This window comes from Columba livia, chromosome 4 (genome assembly GCF_036013475.1).
Source record: "Columba livia isolate bColLiv1 breed racing homer chromosome 4, bColLiv1.pat.W.v2, whole genome shotgun sequence".
NCBI classification, from domain to species: Eukaryota; Metazoa; Chordata; class Aves; order Columbiformes; family Columbidae; genus Columba; species Columba livia.
In genome coordinates, this window is record NC_088605.1 from 499,933 (window position 1) to 526,513 (window position 26,581).

A 26,581-nucleotide genomic window follows, 5' to 3' on the forward strand; every position below is an offset into this window, starting at 1 on the left:
GTCCCGGCGGTGCGGGAACGGGCTCCGGCAGCAGCTGCTGTGGCTGCGCAGGCGGAACAACGTGTCCTTTCTGCCGCAGGCTCGGACGGGGCCGCCTCCAGTTACCAGGTGAAGCAGCTGGAGGAGCAGAACGCGAGGCTCAAGGAGGCTCTGGTGAGGTAGGAGAGCACTGGTGTTCCCCGGGCTGGGTGTTCCCCTGGCTGGGTGCTCCCTGGGCTGGGTGTTCCCTGGGCTGGGTGCTCCCCGGGCTGGGTGCTCCCCGGGCTGGGTGCTCCCCAGGCTGGGTGCTCCCCAGGCTGGGTGTTCCCTGGGCTGGGTGTTCCCCGGGCTGGGTGTTCCCCGGGCTGGGTGCTCCCTGGACTGGGTGCTCCCCAGGCTGGGTGCTCCCTGGACTGGGTGTTCCCTGGACTGGGTGCTCCCCGGGCTGGGTGCTCCCTGGACTGGGTGCTCCCCAGAGCTGGGTGCTCCCTGGGCTGGGTGTTCCCTGGGCTGGGTGCTCCCCAGAGCTGGGTGTTCCCCGGGCTGGGTGCTCCCCGGGCTGGGTGCTCCCTGGGCTGGGTGCTCCCCAGAGCTGGGTGCTCCCTGGGCTGGGTGTTCCCTGGGCTGGGTGCTCCCCAGAGCTGGGTGCTCCCCGGGCTGGGTGCTCCCCGGGCTGGGTGCTCCCCGGGCTGGGTGCTCCCTGGGCTGGGTGCTCCCTGGGCTGGGTGCTCCCCGGGCTGGGTGCTCCCCAGAGCTGGGTGCTCCCCGGGCTGGGTGCTCCCCAGAGCTGGGTGCTCCCCGGGCTGGGTGCTCCCTGGGCTGGGTGCTCCCCAGAGCTGGGTGCTCCCTGGGCTGGGTGCTCCCCGGGCTGGGTGCTCCCCAGAGCTGGGTGCTCCCCGGGCTGGGTGCTCCCCAGAGCTGGGTGCTCCCCGGGCTGGGTGCTCCCCGGGCTGGGTGCTCCCCAGAGCTGGGTGCTCCCTGGGCTGGGTGCTCCCCGGGCTGGGTGCTCCCCAGAGCTGGGTGCTCCCCAGAGCTGGGTGTTCCCTGGGCTGGGTGCTGCCCAGAGCTGGGTGCTCCCCAGAGCTGGGTGCTCCCCAGAGCTGGGTGTTCCCTGGGCTGGGTGCTGCCCAGAGCTGGGTGCTCCCCGGGCTGGGTGCTCCCCGGGCTGGGTGCTCCCTGGGCTGGGTGCTCCCCGGGCTGGGTGCTCCCCAGAGCTGGGTGCTCCCCAGAGCTGGGTGCTCCCCAGAGCTGGGTGCTCCCCAGAGCTGGGTGCTCCCCGGGCTGGTTCTGTCCCACGAGAGCCCCGCTGTCCCGCTCTGAGCGCCGTCTGTGCCAGGGCTCCCATCCAGATACAGCGTGCAATGGACCCCATTGCAAAGCAGTGTATTTCACCATGGCAACATGTGACAGTCACACAAAATGACAAACGGGAGAGGCGTCTGGCAGTAGTCCTCTGGAACTACAGTGTCCATATGATGTGGGGGGCAGAGGTCGGAATGTGAGGAGCTCCAGAACTCACATCCCTGGGCTGTTTGGGGCTGTCACCTGCGGCCTCGGTGCTCACACAACCAGCGCTGTTCCCCGGGCGGCCACAGCCGTTCCCAGCGCTGCCCGTGCTCTCTGCTCCCGAGCTCTTTCCCAGCGCTGCCCGTGCTCTCTGCTCCCGAGCTCTTTCCCGGCGCTGCTCGTGCTCTCTGCTCCCGAGCTCTTTCCCAGCGCTGCTCGTGCTCTCTGCTCCCGAGCTCTTTCCCGGCGCTGCCCGTGCTCTCTGCTCCCGAGCTCTTTCCCATCACTGCTCGTGCTCTCTGCTCCCGAGCTCTTTCCCAGCGCTGCCCGTGCTCTCTGCTCCCGAGCTCTTTCCCATCACTGCCCGTGCTCTCTGCTCCCGAGCTCTTTCCCAGCGCTGCTCGTGCTCTCTGCTCCCGGGCTCTTTCCCGGCGCTGCCCGTGCTCTCTGCTCCCGAGCTCTTTCCCAGCGCTGCTCGTGCTCTCTGCTCCCGAGCTCTTTCCCAGCGCCGCTCGTGCTCTCAGCTCCCGAGCTCTTTCCCAGCGCTGCTCGTGCTCTCTGCTCCCGAGCTCTTTCCCAGCGCTGCTCGTGCTCTCTGCTCCCGAGCTCTTTCCCGGCGCTGCTCGTGCTCTCTGCTCCCGAGCTCTTTCCCGGCGCTGCTCGTGCTCTCAGCTCCCGAGCTCTTTCCCATCACTGCCCGTGCTCTCTGCTCCCGAGCTCTTTCGCAGCGCTGCCCGTGCTCTCTGCTCCCGAGCTCTTTCCCATCACTGCTCGTGCTCTCTGCTCCCGAGCTCTTTCCCGGCGCTGCTCGTGCTCTCTGCTCCCGAGCTCTTTCCCGGCGCTGCTCGTGCTCTCAGCTCCCGAGCTCTTTCCCATCACTGCCCGTGCTCTCTGCTCCCGAGCTCTTTCCCAGCGCTGCTCGTGCTCTCTGCTCCCGAGCTCTTTCCCGGCGCCGCTCGTGCTCTCTGCTCCCGAGCTCTTTCCCATCACTGCTCGTGCTCTCTGCTCCCGAGCTCTTTCCCAGCGCTGCTCGTGCTCTCTGCTCCCGAGCTCTTTCCCAGCGCTGCTCGTGCTCTCTGCTCCCGAGCTCTTTCCCAGCGCTGCTCGTGCTCTCTGCTCCCGAGCTCTTTCCCAGCGCTGCTCGTGCTCTCAGCTCCCGAGCTCTTTCCCAGCGCTGCTCGTGCTCTCTGCTCCCGAGCTCTTTCCCAGCGCTGCTCGTGCTCTCTGCTCCCGAGCTCTTTCCCATCACTGCTCGTGCTCTCTGCTCCCGAGCTCTTTCCCAGCGCTGCTCGTGCTCTCTGCTCCCGAGCTCTTTCCCAGCGCTGCTCGTGCTCTCTGCTCCCGAGCTCTTTCCTGGCGCTGCTCGTGCTCTCTGCTCCCGAGCTCTTTCCCGGCGCTGCTCGTGCTCTCTGCTCCCGAGCTCTCTCGCACTGCAGAAGCCTGTGGATGTGACTTACTCTTTGCTCTCCGTGCTCCAGCCTGTCCCGCTTCCAGCTGCTCCTGCTTGTCTCTGGTGTCTGTTTTTCCACATTCTGCTCTCTCCATCCCTCTCGGTCTCACCCTCCCCAAGGAAGCTGCTGCCTCAGGCACTGATTCCCCCACCGCTCGCTGTCAAGGGGCTGTTCTCAGGGGATGCTGCTGGTGTCCCCCCAGGGCGGGGGGTCCTGGCTCTGCTGGTGCCCACCAGGAGCAGCGTCTGGGGGGAACGGGGTCTCTGGCAGCGGGGCCTGCGATGGGGCTGGTTGTTCCTCCCCAGGATGCGGGACTTGTCTGCCTCGGAGAAGCAGGAACACGTGAAGCTTCAGAAGCAGATGGAGAAGAAGAACACGGAGCTGGAGTCCCTGCGCCAGCAGAGGGAGAAGCTGCAGGAGGAGCTGAAGCAGGCGGAGAAGACGGTTGATGAGCTGAAGGAGCAGGTGAGGCCACGTGGAGCTGGAGTCTCTGCTGAGACATTCAAACCCACCCGGACCGACCCTGTGCGATGTGCTCCGTGACCCTGTGTGAGCGGGGCTGGGCCGGGGGTGCGCAGAGCTCCTGCCGCCCCGCCGGGCTGGGTGCTGTGGAACTGTTCTGCCCGGTGCCGCAGCCACGGAGCCGGTGACCACCCAGGAGCCAGAGCTGCTCTTTGGGTGCCCGTCCTGAGGTCACTGGCGGGGCTGCTGCCCGCGCTGGTTTGGGTGGTTTCTCTGCAGGGACGCTGCTCTGAGGAGGGACCCGCTGCGCTGGCAAACCCGCAGCCCTGGCTGGGCGCTGTGGTTACCAGCCGTGTGCCGCAGCCGGCAGGGTGACCCACCGTGGGGCGGCTGCAGCGCCAGGCGGGGCTGACGTGTGTGTGTCTGCAGGTGGATGCTGCTCTGGGGGCTGAAGAGATGGTGGAGACACTGACCGAGAGAAACCTCGACCTGGAGGAGAAGGTCCGGGAGCTGCGCGAGACCGTCGGGGACCTGGTAAGACGGACCCCGCTGCAGCGAGGCGGGTACTGGGGGGTCCGTGCCGCTGCCGTGGGTCCTGGTGTGGGGCTGGGCTGGTGTAAGGGTGGGGAGGGACCGGGGAACCTCTGCAGGCATCGCCCCACTGTCATTTCCCAGCGGTGCAGCCCTCTGCTCAGCAGAACGCGCCCCTTGCACCCGAAAATGCCCGACAGCCCTGGCTGGCTGAGCTGTGGTGTCACCATGTCCCATCCTGCCACCCCACCAGGAAGCCATGAATGAGATGAACGACGAGCTGCAGGAAAACGCGCGGGAGACGGAGCTGGAGCTGCGGGAGCAGCTGGACATGGCCACGGCGCGGGTGCGCGAGGCCGAGAAGCGCGTGGAGGCCGCGCAGGAGACCGTGGCTGACTACCAGCAGACCATCAAAAAGTACCGAGAGCTGACCGCTCACCTCCAGGTGCGCCCGCCCGTGTCCCCTGCTCCTCCGGGACCCCCCTCGGCAACAGGGAGACAGGGCAGGGGTGGGCAGGAGCGTCCCCAGCAGAGGTGGCCCCGGCAGGGACAGCGGCTGCGTCCTGCGCTCGGGGAGGTGGCACCGCAGGACACAGCGCTGGGGCTGGGCCAGGGCTCCTCGGGAGCTTTCCTGGCACCTCTGGCAGTGCCAGACCCCCGTGCTTCTGGTGACCCTGGCAGCCCTGCCTGTCCCCTGCCTCGTCCCGCGGGCCCCGCAGGCAGCGCCCAGCTGCAGCCAGGCCGTGCACACCTGTGGATACGCTGTGATAAAAACACACGCTACTGCAGCTTCTGCTGCTCGTGCGCCAGGCTGGGACCGAGGCCTGGGCACGGCAGAGCAGCCGGGGGGCTCGGCGCTGGGGCTGTTCGGCACTGGGGGGTTCGGCGCTGGGGCTGTTTGGCCCTGGGGCTGTTTGGCGCTGGGGCTGTTCGGCGCTATGGGCTCGGCGCTGGGGCTGTTCAGCGCTGGGGGGTTCGGCACTGGGGCTGTTGAGCACTGGGATGGTTCAGCACTGGGGTTGTTCAGCACCGGGATGGTTCAGCACCGGGATGGTTCAGCACCGGGATGGTTCAGCACCGGGATGGTTCAGCACCGGGATGGTTCAGCACCGGGGTGGTTCAGCACCGGGGTGGTTCAGCACCGGGGTGGTTCAGCACTGGGGTGGTTCAGCACTGGGGTGGTTCAGCACCGGGATGGTTCAGCACCGGGGTGGTTCAGCACCGGGGTGGTTCAGCACCGGGGTGGTTCAGCACCGGGATGGTTCAGCACCGGGGTGGTTCAGCACCGGGGTTGTTCAGCACCGGGGTTGTTCAGCACCGGGGTTGTTCAGCACCGGGGTTGTTCTCTGGGGCTCTGCTGGCCGGGAAGGAGATGGGTGGTGAGTTGAGGGTTCCTTGGCTTTAGTACAGCGTGTTGTCAGCCCAGTGCGTGGAAAGCACATGTATTCCCCTCCTGTCCTGCCATCCACCACTGTGCGCGTTGCACAAGGAGCCCCCGTGGCGCTGGGGTTGAGTGTGGGGTGCTGGGGGGGCTGGGGAACCACAGGTCTCCTCTGGGCCGGTTTTCTATGTCTCACAGCAGCTCTTTTCTGTGCCAGGACGTGAACCGAGAGCTCATGAGTCAGCAAGAAGCGTCTGCCGAGAAGCAGCAGCAGCCGCCGCCTGAGATGTTCGACTTCAAGATTAAATTTGCAGAGACGAAAGCGCACGCCAAGGTATGGCCGGAGGAGAGCTGTGCCCATGGTGACCTGTGCCCGTGGTGACCTGGGCAGCCGTGCGCAGACAGGGATCGTTCTGTGAACCAGCGTGCCCAGAGCTCACAGCGTGGGCATTGTCACAGCGGGGGGACAGCGGGACCAGGGCAGTGACCGTCCCTGTGCTGGGACCTGGGGAGCCCAAACCGCCAATCCTGGGGCAGCTCTGGGCCCCTCACGCCAAGAAAGAGCTTGAGGTGCTGGAGCGAGTGGAGAGAAGGGAATGGAGCTGGTGAGGGGCTGGAGCACAAGTGTGATGGAGCGGCTGAGGGACCTGGGGGTTCAGCTGGAGAACAGGAGCTGAGGGGAGACCTTCTGATCTCTGAACTGCCTGAAAGGAGCTTGGAGCCAGGGGGGTCGGGCTCTGCTCCCCAGGAACAAGCGCCAGGAGCAGAGGAAACGGCCTCAAGTTGCGCCAGGGGAGGTTGAGGTTGGATGTGGGAACAATTTCTTCCCCAAAGGGCTGTGGGGCATTGGAACAGGCTGCCCAGGGCAGTGCTGGAGTCACCAGCCCTGGAGGGCTGGACAGATGGACATGAGGTTCTCAGGACATGGGGCAGGGACAGGGTGGGGTGTGGTTGGACTCCATGATCTTGAGGGGCTTTTCCAACCACAGCAGTTCTGAGATTCTGTGATCACACTGAACGCTGGTGGGGGAAGGAAAACCTGTGAGCTCGCACACCTGGTGTCCCGTACCCGGGTTAGAGCAGAGCCCAGGCCGGTCCCCGTGGGCTGTCGTGAGCAAACGTCTCCCGTGCAGCTGGGAGCCGGGCGGCTGCCGTGTCCCGGCAGGAAAGATGATCTGTCTTCTTAGAGCACCGAAGGGGCTGGGACACAGGGGTTGGGGAGGGGAGCAGGGGCTGCCCTGACTGCGTGTCCCTGCAGGCCATCGAGATGGAGCTGCGGCAGATGGAGGTGCAGCAGGCCAACCGCCACGTCTCGCTCCTCACCTCCTTCATGCCCGACAGCTTCCTGCGCCACGGCGGGGACCACGACTGCGTGCTGGTGCTGCTGCTCATCCCGCGCCTCATCTGCAAGGTGGGACGGGCGCCCGGGGGAGCTGGGCCTTGTCACCAGCTTGTGGTGGTTCTGCCCCGGAGCTTTGAGCTGGGGCTGTCTCCTGAGCCCGGACCATCTGAGCTGGGACCATCCCCTGAGCGGGGCTGTTGGGGCCAGGAGTGTTGTTCATTCCTGTGGTGCTGGTTGGGCTGGCCAGGGCTCGGTGGCCGTGCCACACGGCTCTGTGGGAAATGTCGCTTTCTTTCTGTCCCGGTTGATTCTGGGATTTGGAGTGTTTACTCGTTTGAGCCCTTTCGGGACTGTCTGGGGTGAACCGGGCCCGCAGGGGTGGGGCGCGGCGTGGGGAGCTCCCAGCTGTGGTACCGCTGGGTCGAGCCCAGCGGTTTGGTCGGGGCAGGGTGACCGCGGTGTCCTCGGCACCGAGGGGGCTTCGCGCTCTGCTGTCCCGCTTGTTCCCCTTCTGCGCTGCAGAAATCTTTTCCTGCTTTCCGGGGGCGTTTGGCTGATCCGTGCTCTGTGGGGCCGGCCCGTGCTCTGTGGGGCCGGCCCGGGCTCTGTGGGGCCGGCCCGGGCTCTGTGGGGCCGGCCCGGGCTCTGTGGGGCCGGCCCGGGCTCTGTGGGGCAGATGGGAGCTCGCGCGGGCGGACTCTGAGGTTTTCCCTGTTCCCGACAGGCCGAGCTGATCAGCAAGCAGGCTCAGGAGAAGTTTGACCTGACCGAGAGCTGTGCGGAGCGCAGTGGGCTGCGCGGCGCTGCCGGGGAGCAGCTCAGCTTTGCCGCGGGGCTGGTGTATTCGCTGAGCCTCCTGCAGGCCACCCTGCACAAATATGAGCAGTGAGTACCCGGCCTTCCCCTCGTCCTCATCCTCGCCCTCGTCCCGTGCTGCAGCTCCGGCAGCCGGGGCAGCGCTGCAGCCGGTCCCACCGCAGCGGCAGATTTTGGCAGCTGGGCTGGAGGAAAGCCGAGGGATCCCAGCTGTTGCCGCGTGAGGGGGGTGTTCACTTCCATTTCAGTCCTCCCCTCTGTTCCTCCCAAGAGCTGACACGGGAAGAGATCCGATCCTCCCGCACGTGCTGCTCATCCTCCAGCCGGGACCGTGTCCCGAGGCCACGGCAGCCTCCGGCTGTTTGTTTTCCATCTCTGCTGCCAGGAGATGTTGTGCATATTGCCTTGAGCTGGCTCAGGCTCCAGTTCCCACGAGCCGGCTCTCCCCGCACCCCGTGTCCCTTCCCGGGTACCCGTGTGGGTGTCCCCGTGTCAGCCCACACGTGGTTTGTGTGAGCCCATCGCTGGCAGCGCACGGCAGCACCGCGGAGCCGCGTTTTCCCTGCAAATGCCAGCAGCCACCAAATGCTCGCGGCTGGGGGCTTCTCACCCCGAGGCTTGCTCGGCTTTGTTCCCGGGGACGTGGCTCGGTGTGACCAGAGCTCAGGGATCCCTTTGCCCCTGGGGACGTGGCTCGGTGTGACCAGAGCTCAGGGATCCCTTTGCCCCTGGGGACGTGGCTCAATGCTGCCTGGAGCAGGGGTCTGTCCCAGCCCTGCCAACCACGTTCCCTCCCCAGGGCCCTGAACAAGTGCAGTGTGGAGGTTTACAAGAAGGTGGGGATGCTGTACCCTGAGATGAGCGTCCACGAGCGCTCGCTGGACTTCCTGATCGAGCTGCTGCACAAGGACCAGCTGGACGAGACGGTCAACGTGGAGCCGCTGACCAAAGCCATCAAGTACTACCAGGTGGGTCTGGGGGACACGAGGAAGGAATTGCTGCCCTGAGGGTGTGGGAGCCTGGGCAGGTTCCCAGAGAGGTGGAGGATGAACCGTCCCTGAGACATCCCAGGCCAGGCTGGACGGGGCTCTGAGCACCCTGAGCTGCTGAAGATGTCCCTGTCATGGCAGGGGGACTGAGGGGCTGGGGAGGTCCCAAACATTCTGTGATTCTGTAATATTGTATGGGGGGCCGAGGGGACAGTGTCTGTGTGACCGCGGGGTGGGGGTGGGGACAGCCTGGCTGGCAGGGCCACGGCTGGAAATCCTGCGCTGGGACACAGCGTTCACAGCTGCTTGGCAGCACGTTCCCCTGGATGTTTTCACCTCTGGAACCCACAGGACCCGCTGTGTCGGTGTCCCCGCGGCTCTGTGCCAGTGTCCCTGCGGCTCTGTGCCGGTGTCCCTGCGGCTCTGTGCCGGTGTCCCCCATGGCTCTGTGCCGGTGTCCCCCATGGCTCTGTGCCGGTGTCCCCCGCGGCTCTGTGCCGGTGTCCCCCGCGGCTCTGTGCCGGTGTCCCCCGCGGCTCTGTGCCGGTGTCCCCCATGGCTCTGTGCCGGTGTCCCCCATGGCTCTGTGCCGGTGTCCCCCGCGGCTCTGTGCCGGTGTCCCCCATGGCTCTGTGCCGGTGTCCCCGCGGCTCTGTGCCGGTGTCCCCCGCGGCTCTGTGCCGGTGTCCCCCATGGCTCTGTGCCGGTGTCCCCGCGGCTCTGTGCCGGTGTCCCCCGCGGCTCTGTGCCGGTGTCCCCCATGGCTCTGTGCCGGTGTGCCCCACGGCTCTGTGCCGGTGTCCCCGCGGCTCTGTGCCGGTGTGCCCCATGGCTCTGTGCCGGTGTGCCCCATGGCTCTGTGCCGGTGTCCCCGCGGCTCTGTGCCGGTGTCCCCCGCGGCTCTGTGCCGGTGTCCCCCATGGCTCTGTGCCGGTGTGCCCCACGGCTCTGTGCCGGTGTCCCCGCGGCTCTGTGCCGGTGTCCCCCATGGCTCTGTGCCGGTGTCCCCATGGCTCTGTGCCGGTGTCCCCATGGCTCTGTGCCGGTGTCCCCCATGGCTCTGTGCCGGTGTCCCCGCGGCTCTGTGCCGGTGTCCCCCGCGGCTCTGTGCCGGTGTCCCCCATGGCTCTGTGCCGGTGTGCCCCACGGCTCTGTGCCGGTGTCCCCGCGGCTCTGTGCCGGTGTCCCCCATGGCTCTGTGCCGGTGTCCCCCGCGGCTCTGTGCCGGTGTCCCCATGGCTCTGTGCCGGTGTCCCCATGGCTCTGTGCCGGTGTCCCCCATGGCTCTGTGCCGGTGTCCCCATGGCTCTGTGCCGGTGTCCCCATGGCTCTGTGCCGGTGTCCCCCATGGCTCTGTGCCGGTGTCCCCGCGGCTCTGTGCCGGTGTCCCCATGGCTCTGTGCCGGTGTCCCCGCGGCTCTGTGCCGGTGTCCCCCATGGCTCTGTGCCGGTGTCCCCATGGCTCTGTGCCGGTGTCCCCATGGCTCTGTGCCGGTGTCCCCCATGGCTCTGTGCCGGTGTCCCCGCGGCTCTGTGCCGGTGTCCCCCGCGGCTCTGTGCCGGTGTCCCCCATGGCTCTGTGCCGGTGTGCCCCACGGCTCTGTGCCGGTGTCCCCGCGGCTCTGTGCCGGTGTCCCCCATGGCTCTGTGCCGGTGTCCCCCGCGGCTCTGTGCCGGTGTCCCCATGGCTCTGTGCCGGTGTCCCCATGGCTCTGTGCCGGTGTCCCCCATGGCTCTGTGCCGGTGTCCCCATGGCTCTGTGCCGGTGTCCCCATGGCTCTGTGCCGGTGTCCCCCATGGCTCTGTGCCGGTGTCCCCGCGGCTCTGTGCCGGTGTCCCCATGGCTCTGTGCCGGTGTCCCCATGGCTCTGTGCCGGTGTCCCCCGCGGCTCTGTGCCGGTGTCCCCATGGCTCTGTGCCGGTGTCCCCATGGCTCTGTGCCGGTGTCCCCCGCGGCTCTGTGCCGGTGTCCCCCGCGGCTCTGTGCCGGTGTCCCCCATGGCTCTGTGCCGGTATCCCCGCGGCTCTGTGCCGGTGTCCCCATGGCTCTGTGCCGGTGTCCCCATGGCTCTGTGCCGGTGTCCCCCGCGGCTCTGTGCCGGTGTCCCCTACGGCTCTGTGCCGGTGTCCCCATGGCTCTGTGCCGGTGTCCCCCATGGCTCTGTGCCGGTGTCCCCCATGGCTCTGTGCCGGTGTCCCCGCGGCTCTGTGCCGGTGTGCCCCATGGCTCTGTGCCGGTGTTCCCCATGGCTCTGTGCCGGTGTCCCCCATGGCTCTGTGCCGGTGTCCCCCATGGCTCTGTGCCGGTGTGCCCCATGGCTCTGTGCCGGTGTCCCCATGGCTCTGTGCCGGTGTCCCCATGGCTCTGTGCCGGTGTGCCCCATGGCTCTGTGCCGGTGTCCCCATGGCTCTGTGCCGGTGTGCCCCATGGCTCTGTGCCGGTGTCCCCCATGGCTCTGTGCCGGTGTCCCCCATGGCTCTGTGCCGGTGTCCCCCATGGCTCTGTGCCGGTGTCCCCGCGGCTCTGTGCCGGTGTTCCCCATGGCTCTGTGCCGGTGTCCCCCATGGCTCTGTGCCGGTGTCCCCCATGGCTCTGTGCCGGTGTCCCCATGGCTCTGTGCCGGTGTCCCCCATGGCTCTGTGCCGGTGTCCCCCATGGCTCTGTGCCGGTGTCCCCGCGGCTCTGTGCCGGTGTCCCCATGGCTCTGTGCCGGTGTCCCCATGGCTCTGTGCCGGTGTCCCCCGCGGCTCTGTGCCGGTGTCCCCCGCGGCTCTGTGCCGGTGTCCCCCATGGCTCTGTGCCGGTATCCCCGCGGCTCTGTGCCGGTGTCCCCATGGCTCTGTGCCGGTGTCCCCATGGCTCTGTGCCGGTGTCCCCATGGCTCTGTGCCGGTGTCCCCCGCGGCTCTGTGCCGGTGTCCCCTACGGCTCTGTGCCGGTGTCCCCATGGCTCTGTGCCGGTGTCCCCCATGGCTCTGTGCCGGTGTCCCCGCGGCTCTGTGCCGGTGTGCCCCATGGCTCTGTGCCGGTGTGCCCCATGGCTCTGTGCCGGTGTCCCCCATGGCTCTGTGCCGGTGTGCCCCATGGCTCTGTGCCGGTGTCCCCCGCGGCTCTGTGCCGGTGTGCCCCATGGCTCTGTGCCGGTGTCCCCGCGGCTCTGTGCCGGTGTGCCCCATGGCTCTGTGCCGGTGTCCCCCGCGGCTCTGTGCCGGTGTCCCCATGGCTCTGTGCCGGTGTCCCCATGGCTCTGTACCGGTGTGCCCCATGGCTCTGTGCCGGTGTCCCCCGCGGCTCTGTGCCGGTGTCCCCCGCGGCTCTGTGCCGGTGTCCCCCGCGGCTCTGTGCCGGTGTCCCCCGTGGCTCTGTGCCGGTGTCCCCCGCGGCTCTGTGCCGGTGTCCCCCGTGGCTCTGTGCCGGTGTCCCCCGCGGCTCTGTGTCGGTGTCCCCCACGGCTCTGTGCCGGTGTGCCCCACGGCTCTGTGCCGGTGTCCCCCGCGGCTCTGTGCCGGTGTGCCCCATGGCTCTGTGCCGGTGTCCCCCGCGGCTCTGTGCCGGTGTGCCCCATGGCTCTGTGCCGGTGTCCCCCGCGGCTCTGTGCCGGTGTCCCCCATGGCTCTGTGCCGGTGTCCCCCGTGGCTCTGTGCCGGTGTCCCCCGTGGCTCTGTGCCGGTGTCCCCCATGGCTCTGTGCCGGTGTCCCCGCGGCTGTGTCTGCCCCTGGGGGGTGCAGGGTGCTGTTCCCCCTCCACGTCTGTGCAGCTCTGTGCTGCGGCCGGGGCTGCAGACCCGTTGGATTCAGGACCAGCAGCTCCTCTGCAGGGCTGAACGTTCGGAGGCTCTCAGGCGGGGTCACTTCCAGTTAAAAGTGAGGCCGAGCCCCCGGCATTTGGGGTTTTTGTTGTGCGTTTCCTCACTGGGTTTGAGGGTGCTGATCCCTGCTCTCTCCACAGCACCTGTACAGCATCCACCTGGCTGACCAGGCTGAGGACTGCACCATGCAGCTGGCCGACCACATCAAGGTGAAGGGGGAAATAACCCCACTCTCTCCTTGCTGCCTGTCGTCTGCCTTTGCCCTTCCTGTCCCCCACCCCGAGATCGCTTTGCGAGGGCGGCACCAGCGTCCTGTGCCCCACGGAGTAAACCAAAAATGGGCTGAACGTGCGTTTCCTGCTCCAGTGTCGCTGGAGCCGTGTCGGGGTGGTGCACGGAGGGGCTGTCCCAGAGCGGCCCAGACCGGACCCCCGTTTCCCAGAGCCGCTGTCGCGCTGGCCTGACCATGCCTGTGTTTGCTCTGCAGTTCACCCAGAGCGCCCTGGACTGCATGGGGGTGGAGGTGAGCCGCCTGCGCGCCTTCCTGCAGGTACGTGGGGCTGTGTGGGGCTCCGTGGGGCTGGGCAGGGCTCCGTGGGGCTCCGTGGGGCTCCCTGTGACCCCTGGCAGCAGTTCTGAGCTCCGCTGTCTGCGCCCAGGCCGGGCAGGAGGCGTCCGACCTGCCGCTGCTGCTGAAGGACCTGGACACGTCCTGCAGCGACATCCGCCAGTTCTGCAAGAAGATCCGGCGCCGCATGCCCGGGACGGACGCGCCGGGGATCCCCGCGGCGCTGGGCTTCGGGCAGCAGGTGAACGGGGTGTTGTGTCTCTGGGTGAGGTGGAGACAGGGACTTGTAACCTGCTTTTCTCCAGCCCTCAGTTTCTTTCTGTCTTTCTGCTGCTGCTGGTGCTGCCACGGGACCAGTCAAAGTCAGAGCAGGGCAGGCGAGTGGTGCAGCTGGGAAGCTGTATGTGTGTCTCTGCCTGTCCCAACCACCCTGTTTCTGCTGGACCTGAGGGTGTTGGTGACAGTGTCTGAACATGAGCCAGCGTGTGCCCAGGTGGCCAAGAGGCCACCAGCATCCTGGCTGGTACCAGCACTGGTGTGGCCAGCAGGCCCAGGGCAGTGACCGTCCCTGTGCTGGGACCTGGGGAGGCCAAACCACCAATCCTGGGGACAGTTTTGGGCCCCTCACGCCAAGAAAGAGCTTGAGGTGCTGGAGCGAGTGGAGAGAAGGGAACGGAGCTGGTGAGGGGCTGGAGCACAAGTGTGATGGAGCGGCTGAGGGACCTGGGGGGTTCAGCTGGAGAACAGGAGCTGAGGGGAGACCTTCTGATCTCTGAACTGCCTGAAAGGAGCTTGGAGCCAGGGGGGTCGGGCTCTGCTCCCCAGGAACAAGCGCCAGGAGCAGAGGAAACGGCCTCAAGTTGCGCCAGGGGAGGTTGAGGTTGGATGTGGGAACAATTTCTTCCCCAAAGGGCTGTGGGGCATTGAACAGGCTGCCCAGGGCAGTGCTGGAGTCACCATCCCTGGAGGACTGGACAGACGGACATGAGGTTCTCAGGACATGGGGCAGGGACAGGGTGGGGTGTGGTTGGACTCCATGATCTTGAGGGGCCTTTCCAAGCAAAGCGGTGCTGCCGTGCAGGTGTCGGACACGCTGCTGGAGTGCCGCAAGCACCTGACGTGGGTGGTGGCCGTGCTGCAGGAGGTGGCGGCTGCCGGGGCGCAGCTGATCGCTCCGCTGGCCGAGAACGAGGGGCTGCAGGCGGTGAAGCTGGAGGACCTGGCGTTCAAAGCCAGCGAGCAGGTGGGACGCCCCGACTGCCGCGCTGCGGGCTGAGCTGGGACCGGCCGTGGGCGGCTGCCGGGGCAGAGCCGTGCGGAGCTGGGAACAGGCAGGGGACACAGAACGTGGGGGCTTTGTGCTCCCCTGCTCTGCGCTGTGCTCCCGCAGCTGCCCTTGCGCTGCAGCCCCCAGAGGGAGAGCCCCCACCGTTGTGGGGGGTGCGGAGGGGGCTGTGACGGTGGCTGGGCCCAGCCCAGGGCCACCTGCCACCCTCCCCATGTCCTTTGCAGATCTACGGCACCGCAGGCATCAATCCCTACGAGTGCCTGCGCCAGTCCTGCAGCATCCTCATCGCCACCATGAACAAGATGGCCACGGCCATGCAGGAGGGCGAGTACGACGCGGACAGGCCGCAGAGCAAGGTGGGGCAGAGCCGGAGCATCCCGGTCCCCCCGCGGCCCCCCGTGGTCCCGCTGCCACCCCCAGGAGGGGACTGTCCTTGGGGCATGACGGGGACAGAGAGCTGGGGACTTGGGGACTGTCCTTGGGGCGTGACGGGGACAGAGAGCTGGGGACTTGGGAACTGTCCTTGGGGCGTGACGGGGACAGAGAGCTGGGGACCTGGGGACTGTCCTTGGGGTGTGACAGGGACAGAGGGCTGGGGACCTGGGGACCGTCCTTGGGGCGTGACGGGGACAGAGAGCTGGGGACCTGGGGACTGTCCTCGGGGCATGACAGGGACAGAGAGCTGGGGACTCGGGGACCGAGAATGGTTCCCCTGTCGCCACATGCTCCCATCTGCAGTCACGTGGATTCTCCATCAAACACTAATTTTGCCGGTGCTCCCCGGCTCCGTTGCAGCCCACCCCCCCGGCCGAGCTGCGGGCCGCGGCTCTTCGGGCGGAGATCACGGACGCCGAGGGGCTGGGGCTGAAGCTGGAGGACAGGGAGACGGTCATCAAGGAGCTGAAGAAGTCCCTCAAGATCAAGGTGAGCAGCTCCCCGGCCGCTCTCTGCCGTCCTGCCGGCCAGTGCAGCCGCCGTGGTGACACCGTGCTCTGGGTCACACCGTGCTCTGGGTCACACCGTGCGCTGGGTCACACCGTGCGCTGGGTCACACCGTGCGCTGGGTCACACCGTGCACTGGGTCACACCGTGCTCTGGCTGACACCGTACTCTGGGTCACACCGTGCGCTGGGTCACACCGTGCGCTGGGTCACACCGTGCTCTGGGTCACACCGTGCTCTGGGTCACACCGTGCGCTGGGTCACACCGTGCTCTGGGTCACACCGTGCTCTGGCTGACACCGTCCGCTGGGTCACACCGTGCGCTGGGTCACACCGTGCGCTGGGTCACACCATGCTCTGGCTGACACCGTGCGCTGGCTGACACCGTGCTCTGGCTGACACCGTGCTCTGGGTCACACCATGCTCTGGCTGACACCGTGCGCTGGCTGACACCGTGCTCTGGGTCACACCGTGCTCTGGGTCACACCGTGCTCTGGCTGACACCGTGCTCTGGCTGACACCGTGCGCTGGGTCACACCATGCTCTGGGTCACACCGTGCTCTGGCTGACACTGTGCTCTGGGTCACACCGTGCGCTGGGTCACACCGTGCGCTGGCTGACACCGTGCTCTGGGTGACACGTTTGCCACCTGTGGGGCTGACGAGTCCCAGCCAGATCATGGATGTGTTCTTCCTGCTGTCAAGGAGGTGCCGTCCACCTGGCGCCTCCCTGTCCCCGGTGTCCCAGCCTGTCCCCGCCGTGTTCTGGTCCAGGGCGCACTGGTGACGGGTGCATGTGGTCCCAGCAGCGCGGGGGAGCTGGGATTTGGGGTGGGAGCGTTCCTGGGTGGCCCCCCGAGCTCTGATTTCCCCGCTCTCGCAGGGCGAGGAGCTCAGCGAGGCCAACGTGCGGCTCAGCCTGCTGGAGAAGAAGCTGGACAGCGCGTCCAAGGACGCCGACGACCGCGTGGAGAAGATACAGACGAAGCTGGACGAGACCCAGACGCTGCTCAAAAAGAAGGAGAAGTACGTGCGAGGTGGGGGGGCCGTCAGTGTTGTCCCAAAACCGGGGGGGGGTTCTGTACCCCCTGGGCGTACAAATGAGCCACGTTCAGCACACAGGGGAGATATTGTTTATTACAGAGTTGCACAGTCTGCGTGCTGGACAAAGCCAGCGAGAAAAGGAACAGCCGTTACATACAAACTCTTCTTACGTTCACACCTGAGGAGCCAACTGGCTACACATTTGCGTATGGGTTACATATTCACTTTAGTGTATAAAGAGCAACGTTGAGCTGAATGACACTTCATCCAATAGTCTCGAGATGAGCGTTAAAGCCACTCGACTAATCGTGCGGGTTCAAAGTGTCCGAAGCTGCAAGGGCAGGAGTGTCTGTAGTTCATGATAAGGCGATTTGCAAGTCGCTCTTCTCTTTGTTATATGAGCAGATGGACCCGAACCCGGAAGGTTTGACAAGTCTGCAGGTCCGCGGTTGCAGACAGGATTCGTTGTTTCCGGTGCTGGCGCTGGGGGCTCCGGGGGGCCGGGCAGCGCTGGCGGTGCTGTGGCGCCGTGTCCTGCTGCCCCGTGACTCGTGTGCCCTCGCAGGGAGTTCGAGGAGACCATGGACGCGCTGCAGGCCGACATCGACCAGCTGGAGTCCGAGAAGGTGGAGCTGAAGCAGCGCCTGAACAACCAGTCCAAGCGGACCATCGAGGGCCTGCGCGGAGCCCCCGCCTCGGGGGTGGCCTCCATCGTGTCCGGCATCGCCGGAGGTGCGGCACCGACTGGGGCGGGGGCTTTGCAGCTGGGAGGGACACGGGGACATGGCGGGGACACAGAGCCCGGGGCTGCGCGGGGGCTGCCCTGCGTGTGACACCACCCAGGGGCCGCGGCAGGAGCAAACATGTCCCCATCCCGCTGCCCTCCCTGCAGCCAGCAGAGCCCCTGCGGTGGTGACGGGGGACCGGACAGGTGGCGTTTGGGCTGTAACGGTGACCGGGGAGCTCCCCTGGCCTCCCCGCACGGGCTGCTCCGAGAAATCCCAGTTCTGGTGTCCCCCGGGCTGTCCGGGGCCCCGCAGCCGCGGGTGGTGATGGTGGCGGGTGCTGCGTGGCGGGGTGCTCGCACCCTCCTCGTCGCTCGCTTTGGGGGACACGTCCCACAAGAAATGTCTGGGACAAGTTTGGTGGCAGAGCAGAGCGTGGGGCACTGGCAATGCGCTGGCAGCCTTGTCACCGCGCTGGCCGTGGGACAGCAGGAGCGCGGGTGTCCCTTAGCTCTGTCCCCAGGGCGGTGGGGCAGCCTGGCCCCGGCGTGGCCGTGATCCGATGGGTCCAGGTCCCCATTCTGGTTTGGTGACACCTGCACACAGCAGCTCCCGGCCCTTGTGGAGTGCAGCCTGTCCCCATGTCACTGCGGCCACCAGCGCTGGCTCTTGGGGACGCTGGCAGCGCGGTGTCGGTCCCCAACAGCGTGTGCAGCCGGTGAGCACCGCACCAGCACCAGCTCCCCTGCGCCGGAGCGGGGGACACGGGTGCGGGTGGGGGGACCCCAGCCCTCGGGGTGCCGAGCAGGGGACAGGCTGGGGGCCGCGGGGGTGTCCCCAGACCCGCAGGGAGAGGCAGCTGCTGCAGCCGGGGCTCCCCGCACCCCCCAGATGCCCCTGGATCCTGCAGCAGCAGCACAGGGGGTCCCACGGCCCCCGTGGGGTGGCCGGTCACTGCTCTGGCGCCAGGGGACAGGGGTGGCAGAGGACCCAGCCGCGGTGACCAGGGCTCCTGTGGCCACGGCTCCCCCCACGCTCCATCCTCGGCTTTAATTCTGCTTCTTCTTGTCTCTCCGGCCCCCCCGCGCTGCAGAGGACCAGCAGAGAGGTAGGAGCCGCGCAGCCGCCGCCGCAGCTGCACGTGGGCTTGGTGTCCCAGCCGCTCGGTGCGGGGGGAGCGGGTCCTGCCTGGGGCAGCGGGGCAGCCGATGGCTGGGGCACCCCGGGCGGCGCCGGGACCGGGGATGGGGTGACGGCTGTGACACGGCTGCGGTGCAGAGCGGGGGCCGTGTCCTGCCGCGTGGCGGTCGCTCACGCTGCGGCTGTTGGTCCGTGCGCAGGTGTCGGCGCTGGCCCGGTGGCAGGAGGGGGCTCGGGGCCCGTGCAGGTGAAGGACTCGCCCCTGCTCCTGCAGCAGATCGACGCCCTGCAGCTCTCCATCAAGCACCTGCAGAGCGAGAACAACCGGCTCAAGGTGAGGGGGCCGGGAGAGGGAGCTGGGCAGGACAGCTGGGCTCTGCCCCACGGACGGGGTGCGAGACAGACACAGAGACACCGATAGAAGGATACAGAGATAGATACAGAGATATACAGAGATACAGGGATATACAGATAGAGAGATACACGGAGATATAGAGAAATACAGAGATACACAGATATAGAGAGATGCAGATATAGGGATATACAGATATGGAGATACAGAGAGATGCAAGAGATATAGAGATGTAACGATACACAAATAGAGGTAGATACACAGATATAAAGGTACAGAGAGATGTGAGAGCTATAGAGATATAAGACACAGATGTAGAGATACAGAGATATACAAATAGATACACAGATATAAAGATACAGAGAGATGTGAGACCTATAGAGATATAACAAGATACAGAGATATAGAGGCATCTAGAGACCTGCAGATACAAAGGTACGCTGATAGATACAGAGCTGCGGGAGATCCCCAGAGCCGGGGCTCAGGCGGGTCGTGCTCTGCGTGGCCGAGCCGGGGGTGTCCAGCCCAGCAGGTCGGTGCAGGCTGGAGCCCGGCTCTGCCGTGGGGCTGCGGTGAGCGCGGTGCTGCCACGAGCACCAGCTGCTCGGGGACGGGGCTCGGGCTCCAGGGCAGGGGCTCGGGCTCCATGGGAAGGGGCTCGGGCTCCATGGGAAGGGGCTCAGGCTCCAGGGCAGGGGCTCGGGCTCCATGGGAAGGGGCTCAGGCTCCATGGGAAGGGAAGGGGCTCGGGCTCCAGGGCAGGGGCTCAGGCTCCATGGGAAGGGGCTCAGGCTCCATGGGAAGGGGCTCAGGCTCCAGGGCAGGGGCTCGGGCTCCATGGGAAGGGGCTCGGGCTCCATGGGAAGGGGCGCAGGCTCCATGGGAAGGGGCTCAGGCTCCATGGGAAGGGAAGGGGCTCGGGCTCCAGGGCAGGGGCTCAGGCTCCATGGGAAGGGAAGGGGCTCGGGCTCCAGGGCAGGGACTCGGGCTCCAGGGCAGGGCCAGCTCTGGGTCCCAGCGCAGGGGCCGTGGCAGCAGAGCCGGGGTGTCACTGCCCAGCCTCGGTCCTTCTGTCAGACCAGGGACCCCAGACACACCAGTGCAGCCTGATCAAGGTGTTTATTGAACACCCTGGGTAAACGGGCAGAGCAGCAAATAATGTCATTAACTGAGTAACACCCCGCTAGTCGTAATTTTCAGATATATAATTATGCATATCATTATGCACAGCTGTGGGGCTGCTAATGACAGCTCTTAAATCTAACGAGTCACGTGAGTGGCCACTGATGGGTTACGGTTCTGCAATACGGACCTGCCGGCCCATTTCCCCGTCCCCAATTCTGTCACTGGCTCAGCTGGTTCTCCAGGGGTGTCCCCATGTCCCGCTGCCCGGGGACATCGCCGTGTCTGCGGCTGTAGACCCTGTTTTGTCCTTTGAGCTGTTTGTGCTGCCGTCGCACCGCGCTTTCCCCGCGGCTCACCCTGTCCCCGCAGGGCGCGCAGATGAAGCTGGCGCTGGCCAGCCTGGCGCCGCTGCAGGTGCCGCGGGTCGCGGTGCCCAAGGCCCGGCAGGCCGAGGCGCTGGCCACGCACGCGCTGTACCGCCGGAGCAGCCAGCTCCTCGAGACCCTCTACCAGATGAGCGCCAACGCCAAGGTCGTCAACATGAAGCAGAACAAGTCGGGTAGGTCCTGCACAGACACACAGACCGCCCGGGCGGGACCGGCACCCCCTTCCCACGCAGCCGCTGTCCGGAGCGGGGTTTGAGCCGGGCAGAGCTCCAGCGCCGCTCAGAGCTGCCCGCACGAGGTCCGTGCTGGCGCCGGTGATGCCGGGAGGCTCAGGCTGACCGGGGTGAGGATCTTGGTGGCACGAGTTAGTGCCAGAGTTGGGTTATGGGTGATCTTAGGGGTCTCTTCCAACCACAGTGATTCCGTGAGTTGATGGTTCTGTGCGGCAGGGACCAGGCTCGTGTCCTGCGAGGTGGCAGTCCCCGTCCCTGCCGTGGCACTGTGCCTGGGGACAGCGTGGCAGCGGCTCAGCCTCTCCTCCGTGGTGCTCTGGCTGGGCAGGCGGCCTCTCACCCCCCAAAACCTCCCCTGGTGACAACCTGAGCCGTGCTCTGCGCACACCGAGTCCCGAGCGACACCTTCCTCCTCCTCCCTGCTGCGAACCCCCTGCTCCCCGCCACGAGCCGGCAGGCGCTGGCCGCCGCTTCGCGCCGCGGTGCCGGTCTGTGCCGGCCGTGGGGCTCGCCGTCCATCGGCCCCGGTGTCCGCGGTGCCGGGATTCGTGGCAGAGGGCAGCTTGTCCGTGTCACAGCCCCGCGGTGCCTGAGCCTCTCCCCTCTCGTCTCCCGCAGCTCGGAGCTCGTCGGCGCGGCTGCTGGAGCAGACGGCGCGGCTCTGGTCCCTCAAAACCACCATCGACGCGCTGCGGGTACGGGCAGCTCCGCCTGGGGGCGGCTCTCGGCTGCACGGGGGGCTGGGTGGGGGTCCCATGGCACCCTGGGCACGGCCCCCTGTCCCCCAGGCCCTCGGGGGGCGTTTGATGAGGTGACCTCGCGGTGCTTGTCCCCCCAGGATGACACGATGAGGGAGATGGTTCAGCAGCAGCTGGGTGCCAGCGTCCCCACCAACTTCGGCACCTTCCCCTCCTCCTCCTTCCTGAAGGTGAGACCCGTGGCCGGGGGGTGAAGGGTCCTGGGGGGTGCGGGGCCCTGGGGTGGTGGCCAAAGGCCAGGGGGGGCAGGAGCCTCCATGCTCTGTCCCCTTTGGACTCGCATGATGCTTGTGACCCCAGGACACATGGTAGCCATCCTGTCCTGTCCTGTCCCACGGGGTCCCCGTGGGGTGTCCCTGGCTGCAGGAGGGGCCAGCTGGAGGGAGAGGGGACGTTCAGGGACCAGCTGGGGGGCAGGGGACGTCCAGAAGGGAGAGGGGACACCCAGGGGCCGCCCCCCGCCGCCTCTGTGTCTGCAGGCCAAGCAGGAGCAGGAGACCGGCATGGCGCACTACGGCCGAGTGAGCTTCCCGTGCGCGCCGGGGCAGGGCCGGGAGCACCGGCTGCTCCTCACCCCCGAGCTGCTCCAGCGGCTGCGCAGCCACTTCGGCTCCTGAGCGGGACCCCGCGCCGCCCCCCGCGCTGAGCGACCCCAGAGCAGCCCCCGCCGCCCCCTCCCCAGCCTCCCCCGGGGCAGCCGGGCCCCGCGGGGCTCCCCCGCTGCCGCCAGCGCTCTCAGACACTACGGGCCCCCGGCCCCCCCCGCTGCCCGCGCTGCACCGGGGGCCGGAGCCCTCACTCGAGCCGCGGGCCGGGCACGGGGCTGCGGCGCCCCCGGCCTCGGCACTCGCACTCCCCAATAAAGCTGCTCTGACACCGCCCGCGGCCCCGCATCCCTGCGCCAGGACCGGGGGGACACGGGAGGGAACCGGGGCTGAGCGGGGAGGTCACGGGATGGGGCGGGGGGAACCGTGGGGGGCCCGGAGGTGACCGGGGAGACCATGGGGGACACGGGGATCGGGGTGACCGGGGGGGACACGGGGATCGGGGACACGGGGTGACCGGGGGGGACACGGGGTGACCGGGGGGTTCCGGGTGCGGCCACGTGCGGCCGCGGCGGCGCGAGCGGCGCGCGGAGCGGAGCGCGGGGAAGGGCGGGAGGCGCGCGGGCGGTTCCCATTGGCCGAGAGCTGGAAGGGGCGGGAGGCCGCGGCGCTTCCTGAGCGTGATTGGCAGAGGCGGCAAAGACAGGAGGAATCGTCCAGTCCACTACCTGATTGGCGGCGGGCTGCTACGTCAAGGACAGCCTACGCCGATTGGTGAAGAGCGCGGGGACGGGGCCGCTGATTGGCCTCGTGCAGAATGGGCGGGCTTCCGGCGCGGCTCTGCCAGTTCCGGCGGGCAGCGGTGGCGGCGGCAGGATGGTGAGTGCCCGGCGGGCCGCGCCGGCTGCATCTGCCCGCATCGGGCCGGGCCGGGGCCCGCGCGGGCCGGGGATGGGCGTGCGCGGGCTCGGGGCGCCGCGGGACCCGGGACGGGGCCTCCTGTGCCGCGATGGGGCGGGATGGGGCGGGAGCGGGGCCCGTGGCCGCCCCGGGCCCGCGGTGACCGGTGCCGGTGCAGGTGCTGCTGCACGTGCTGTTCGAGCACGCGGCCGGATACGCGCTGTTCGCCGTGCGGGAGGTGGAGGAGATCAGCCTGCTGCTGCCGCAGGTACGGGCACCGGGGGTGGTTCAGTGCTGCTGCCGCAGGTACGGGCACCGGGGGTGGTTCAGTGCTGCTGCCGCAGGTACGGGCACCGGGGGTGGTTCAGTGCTGCTGCCGCAGGTACGGGCACCGGGGGTGGTTCAGTGCTGCTGCCGCAGGTACGGGCACCGGGGGTGGTTCAGTGCTGCTGCCGCAGGTACGGGCACCGGGGGTGGTTCAGTGCTGCTGCCGCAGGTACGGGCACCGGGGGTGGTTCAGTGCTGCTGCCGCAGGTACGGGCACCGGGGGTGGTTCAGTGCTGCTGCCGCAGGTACGGGCACCGGGGGTGGTTCAGTGCTGCTGCCGCAGGTACGGGCACCGGCCGTGGGGCAGCTGGGGGGCCGCGATCCGGTCCCGTGGGGCGGGTCTGCCCGGCGGGTGCCGGTCTGGGGCCCGTGGGCCCGTTCCTTGGTGCTGCCGCCTCCCCGTGTCTGGGGGCCGTTCCCGGGGCAGCCCCGCGGGCCCGGTGCTCCGGTGTCCCCTCTCCCCCCAGGTGGAGGAGAGCGTCCTGACCGTGGGCAAGTTCCACAATGTGGTGAAGCTCGTCGCCTTCAGCCCGTTCAGGTCGGCGCAGAGCGCCCTGGAGAACATCAACGCCATCTCGGAGGGTGAGCGGGGCGCAGGGGCCGCGGGAGCCCCGGGGAGCCGGCAGCGCCGCTGACCCCCCTCCCCGCAGGGATCCTGCACGAGGACCTGCGGCTGCTGCTGGAGACGTCCATGCCGGCCAAGAAGAAGAAGGCGCTGCTGGGGGTGGCGGACGCCAAGCTGGGGGCGGCCATCCTGGAGGAGCTGGGCTACCAGTGCCAGACCGGGGGCGTGGTGGCCGAGATCCTGCGCGGTGAGTCCTGGGGGGACACCGGGGGGTTCCTGCGGCGGGGACAGCGCTGCCGCAGCCACGAGGGTGACGCCCGGTCCCGGTGCAGGGATCCGGCTGCACTTCCACGCGCTGGTGAAGGGCCTGACGGCCCAGTCGGCGTCCAAGGCGCAGCTGGGCCTGGGCCACAGCTACTCCCGCGCCAAGGTCAAGTTCAACGTCAACCGCGTGGATAACATGATCATCCAGTCCATCAGCCTGCTGGACCAGCTGGACAAGGACATCAACACCTTCTCCATGCGTGTGCGGTGAGTGGGGTCCCAGCGCGGGGCGCGGGGCCGGCTCCCCACGCTTACCGCAGGCAGCTGCCGCTCCGGCTGCCTGCACAGGACGGGGAGCGACAGCAGTGCCTCGGGCACGGCCCGGCCGCGGCGGCGGTGCCGCGGCACGAGTGTGGCTGGGGGACACAGGGCTGTGATGGAGTGTGGCTGGGGGGACATGCGGGACAATGGGACACAGGGCTGTGACGGGAGTGTGGCTGGGGGGACATGCGGGACAATGGGACACAGGGCTGTGACAGGAGTGTGGCTGGAGGGACACGCGGGGCAAGAGGACACTGCGCTGTGTCACAGCACATCTTGGGACGTGCAGGGTGAGTGTGATGGGGGGACGGACACTTGGGCAAGGGGACACAGCGGGAGCGTGGCTGGGGGGACACGTGGGTTGAGGGGCCACGGTGCCGTGTCAGCGGCGCATCGTGGGGGACGCGCGGGGTGGCGGCCGGGCCGCGGCGCTGACGCTGTCCCCCAGGGAGTGGTACGGGTACCACTTCCCCGAGCTGATCAAGATCGTGTCTGAGAACTACACGTACTGCCGGCTGGCCAAGTTCATCGGGAACCGGCGGGAGCTGAGCGAGGAGAGCCTGGAGGGGCTGGAGGAGATCGTCATGGACGGCGCCAAGGCACAGGCCATCCTGGAGGCCTCGCGCTCCTCCATGGGTGAGTGGGGCCGGGTGGTGACAGCTCCGGGGGGTCCCGTGTGCCCCGGGAGGTGCCGCTCAGCCCCCGCTGCCATCTCCGCAGGCATGGACATCTCCCCCCTCGACCTCATCAACATCGAGAGCTTCTCCAGCCGCGTCATCTCGCTGTCCGAGTACCGCAAGGGCCTGCAGGAGTATCTGCGCTCCAAAATGAGCCAGGTGGCCCCCAGCCTCTCGGCCCTCATCGGGGAGGTGGTGAGTGCGAGCGCGGCCGCGTCCTGCCTGCCCTGGGCTGCGGAGATGATGACTGAGTGAATCTGTCAATCCCCTGAGGCTCCTGCTGACACCCTCACTGCTGATCCGCGCCCGGGGGGCTGCGCGGGCTCTGGAGCCGGCCGGGTGCGCTGTAACCCGTCCTTGTCTTCCCAGGTGGGCGCTCGCCTCATCTCCCACGCCGGCAGCCTGACCAACCTGGCCAAGTACCCGGCCTCCACCGTGCAGATCCTGGGGGCCGAGAAAGCCCTTTTCAGGTACCGCTGCGGGGTGGTTGCGGTGATGGCAGGTCCCTGGGCCGCCGGCTGTGACGCGCCGGGTCTCCGCGGCCTCGGCTGCGCGTGATCAGCCGCCCCAGCCGCTGAGCGACCACCGTGGCTTTGTGCGTGTCCCGTCCGCGGTGCGGGGGGCGGCCGTCCCGCGGGCCGGGCTGTTTGGTGTGGGCGAGCAGGGGCGGCGGGTGGCAGCTCCGGTCCGGGGTGCCCGTGGCCCCAGGCGCTCCCGTGTGCCCCCTGACCCCCGTGGCTGGTTCCAGGGCTCTGAAGACGCGCGGGAACACCCCCAAGTACGGGCTCATCTTCCACTCCACCTTCATCGGGCGCGCGGCCGCCAAGAACAAGGGCCGCATCTCGCGGTACCTGGCCAACAAGTGCACCATCGCCTCGCGCATCGACTGCTTCTCAGGTGCGTGCGGGACGGGGCGGGGGGACGGGCACCGGCGGCCCCTGCCATGATGGCAATATTTTTCGTCAACAGCATCTCACAGTGTGAATGGTGACGACTCTGGGCTGAGCAGGGCTGGGGGGTGGCCGCGGGGTGCTGAGCGGGGCGGGGGGTGCTGAGCCCCTTTTCTGTCCCCGCAGAAGTCCCCACCAGCGTGTTTGGGGACAAGCTGCGGGAGCAGGTGGAGGAGCGCTTGGCCTTCTATGAGACGGGGCAGCCGCCCCGCAAGAACCTGGAGGTGATGAAGGAGGCGGTGGTGGAGGTGAGGCTGCGGGACGGCGGCCGTGTCCCCTGGTCGGAGGTGATGTCACTTTGTTGTCCTGACCTGCTGTGGAGGCCAAAGACTGATTTAATGAGGCTGATCCGACCCGTGGCGCTGGGGGGTCCTGGGCTGGGAACCGCGGACGAGCTCCCTTTGCCCCCCAGGCCAGCGAGGTGGTGGCCGAGGTGAAGCGGAAGCAGGAGAAGAAGGAGAAGAAGAGGAAGAAGAGGGAGAAGCGGCGGCTGGAGGCGCTGGCTGCGGCGGCTGAGGAGGCGGAGAACGCGGTGCTGGCGGTGGAGGTGAGGCCGGGGCTGCCGGGGGCTGGGCTGCGGGAGCCATGGGGCAGCTGCGCGGGGTCTGGGGGGTCCGGCCCCGTGGGGGCAGGTGTGGGGCAGCTCCACGGCTCCTGCTGACCCTGCGTCCCCTCAGGAGAACGATATCGAGCCCAAGAAGAAGAAGAAGAAGAAGCAGCAGCAGCAGCAGCAGGAGGAGGAGCCGGAGCCTGAGGAGAACGGGCTGGAAGAGCCTCTGCCCAAGAAGAAAAGGAAAGTGGCGCTGGAGGCTGACGGGGAGGAGGAGGAGGAGAAGAAGAAGAAGAAGAAGAAGAAAAAGGTGAAGGCACAGGACTCTGAGGAGGAGGATTAGGGGCACAGGGCTGAGCTGGGCTGTGCTCCAGACAGACAGACTGATGGACTGACTGACTGACAGACGGGCAGGTCGGTGCTGTGACCTCCCTTGCCCACTGGTGTTGGTGGCAGCCGCGTGTCCCCATGCACTGTGCTGAGGTGACATCAGTGCGTTCCGGGGCCCAGGTGGGTCCCTTTGGCCGGGCCCCGGCAGCTGTGCCTTTTGCGGCGCTGTCCCGTGTCCCCGAGCGCGTGGCGTTTGCGGGGTGAGCCGCTCGGTGTGAACGGGCCTCAGTAAAGGGCTGAGGCGGTTGCTGACCCTCGTGTTGTGTT

General features: G+C 67.7%; 2 protein-coding genes and 2 non-coding genes across 9 annotated transcripts in view; all 4 read left to right on the forward strand.

Moving 5' to 3' along the window:
* DCTN1 (dynactin subunit 1) overlaps nt 1–21,704 on the forward strand; it is a 44,190-nt gene extending 22,486 nt beyond the window's left edge. For 5 of the 6 annotated variants that reach the window (XM_065060107.1, XM_065060105.1, XM_065060104.1 and 2 more), the window contains 22 exons: nt 80–158; nt 3,242–3,401; nt 3,828–3,932; nt 4,183–4,374; nt 5,528–5,644; nt 6,569–6,721; nt 7,377–7,537; nt 8,268–8,436; nt 12,407–12,475; nt 12,754–12,816; nt 12,926–13,075; nt 13,916–14,077; nt 14,347–14,478; nt 14,918–15,046; nt 15,946–16,088; nt 16,672–16,838; nt 17,925–17,939; nt 18,172–18,305; nt 19,818–20,007; nt 20,686–20,762; nt 20,906–20,995; nt 21,305–21,704. In XM_065060107.1, the coding sequence (XP_064916179.1) occupies nt 80–158; nt 3,242–3,401; nt 3,828–3,932; nt 4,183–4,374; nt 5,528–5,644; nt 6,569–6,721; nt 7,377–7,537; nt 8,268–8,436; nt 12,407–12,475; nt 12,754–12,816; nt 12,926–13,075; nt 13,916–14,077; nt 14,347–14,478; nt 14,918–15,046; nt 15,946–16,088; nt 16,672–16,838; nt 17,925–17,939; nt 18,172–18,305; nt 19,818–20,007; nt 20,686–20,762; nt 20,906–20,995; nt 21,305–21,442 (2,795 nt within the window). In that variant the 3' untranslated portion in view covers nt 21,443–21,704. The remainder of the gene's footprint in view (nt 1–79; nt 159–3,241; nt 3,402–3,827; nt 3,933–4,182; nt 4,375–5,527; nt 5,645–6,568; nt 6,722–7,376; nt 7,538–8,267; nt 8,437–12,406; nt 12,476–12,753; nt 12,817–12,925; nt 13,076–13,915; nt 14,078–14,346; nt 14,479–14,917; nt 15,047–15,945; nt 16,089–16,671; nt 16,839–17,924; nt 17,940–18,171; nt 18,306–19,817; nt 20,008–20,685; nt 20,763–20,905; nt 20,996–21,304) is intronic. The other variant, XM_065060110.1, reaches the window with a different exon arrangement.
* A 375-nt stretch (nt 21,705–22,079) lies between these two features.
* NOP56 (NOP56 ribonucleoprotein) lies at nt 22,080–26,566 on the forward strand. Its single transcript, XM_065060113.1, has 12 exons — nt 22,080–22,249; nt 22,449–22,538; nt 23,065–23,179; nt 23,248–23,409; nt 23,495–23,693; nt 24,196–24,383; nt 24,468–24,619; nt 24,794–24,894; nt 25,173–25,321; nt 25,501–25,622; nt 25,787–25,921; nt 26,052–26,566. Exons 1-12 carry the CDS (start codon nt 22,247–22,249, stop codon nt 26,265–26,267), a joined length of 1,632 nt encoding a protein of 543 aa, XP_064916185.1. The 5' UTR covers nt 22,080–22,246; the 3' UTR covers nt 26,268–26,566.
* Nucleotides 25,363–25,433, forward strand: LOC135579492 (small nucleolar RNA SNORD56). The gene has a single exon (XR_010472640.1). It is a non-coding gene; the product is annotated as a small nucleolar RNA SNORD56 (small nucleolar RNA).
* Nucleotides 25,657–25,725, forward strand: LOC135579491 (small nucleolar RNA SNORD57). Its single transcript, XR_010472639.1, has one exon. It is a non-coding gene; the product is annotated as a small nucleolar RNA SNORD57 (small nucleolar RNA).
* Nucleotides 26,567–26,581: the final 15 nt, after the last annotated feature.

Excerpts from the sequence above, each read along its gene's own strand:
- NOP56 (XM_065060113.1), top strand. Across the intron at positions 22,539-23,064 it reads TCAGCCTGCTGCTGCCGCAG|GTGGAGGAGAGCGTCCTGAC; the intron begins GTACGGGCACCG and ends CTCTCCCCCCAG. Across the intron at positions 23,694-24,195 it reads ACCTTCTCCATGCGTGTGCG|GGAGTGGTACGGGTACCACT; the intron begins GTGAGTGGGGTC and ends GCTGTCCCCCAG.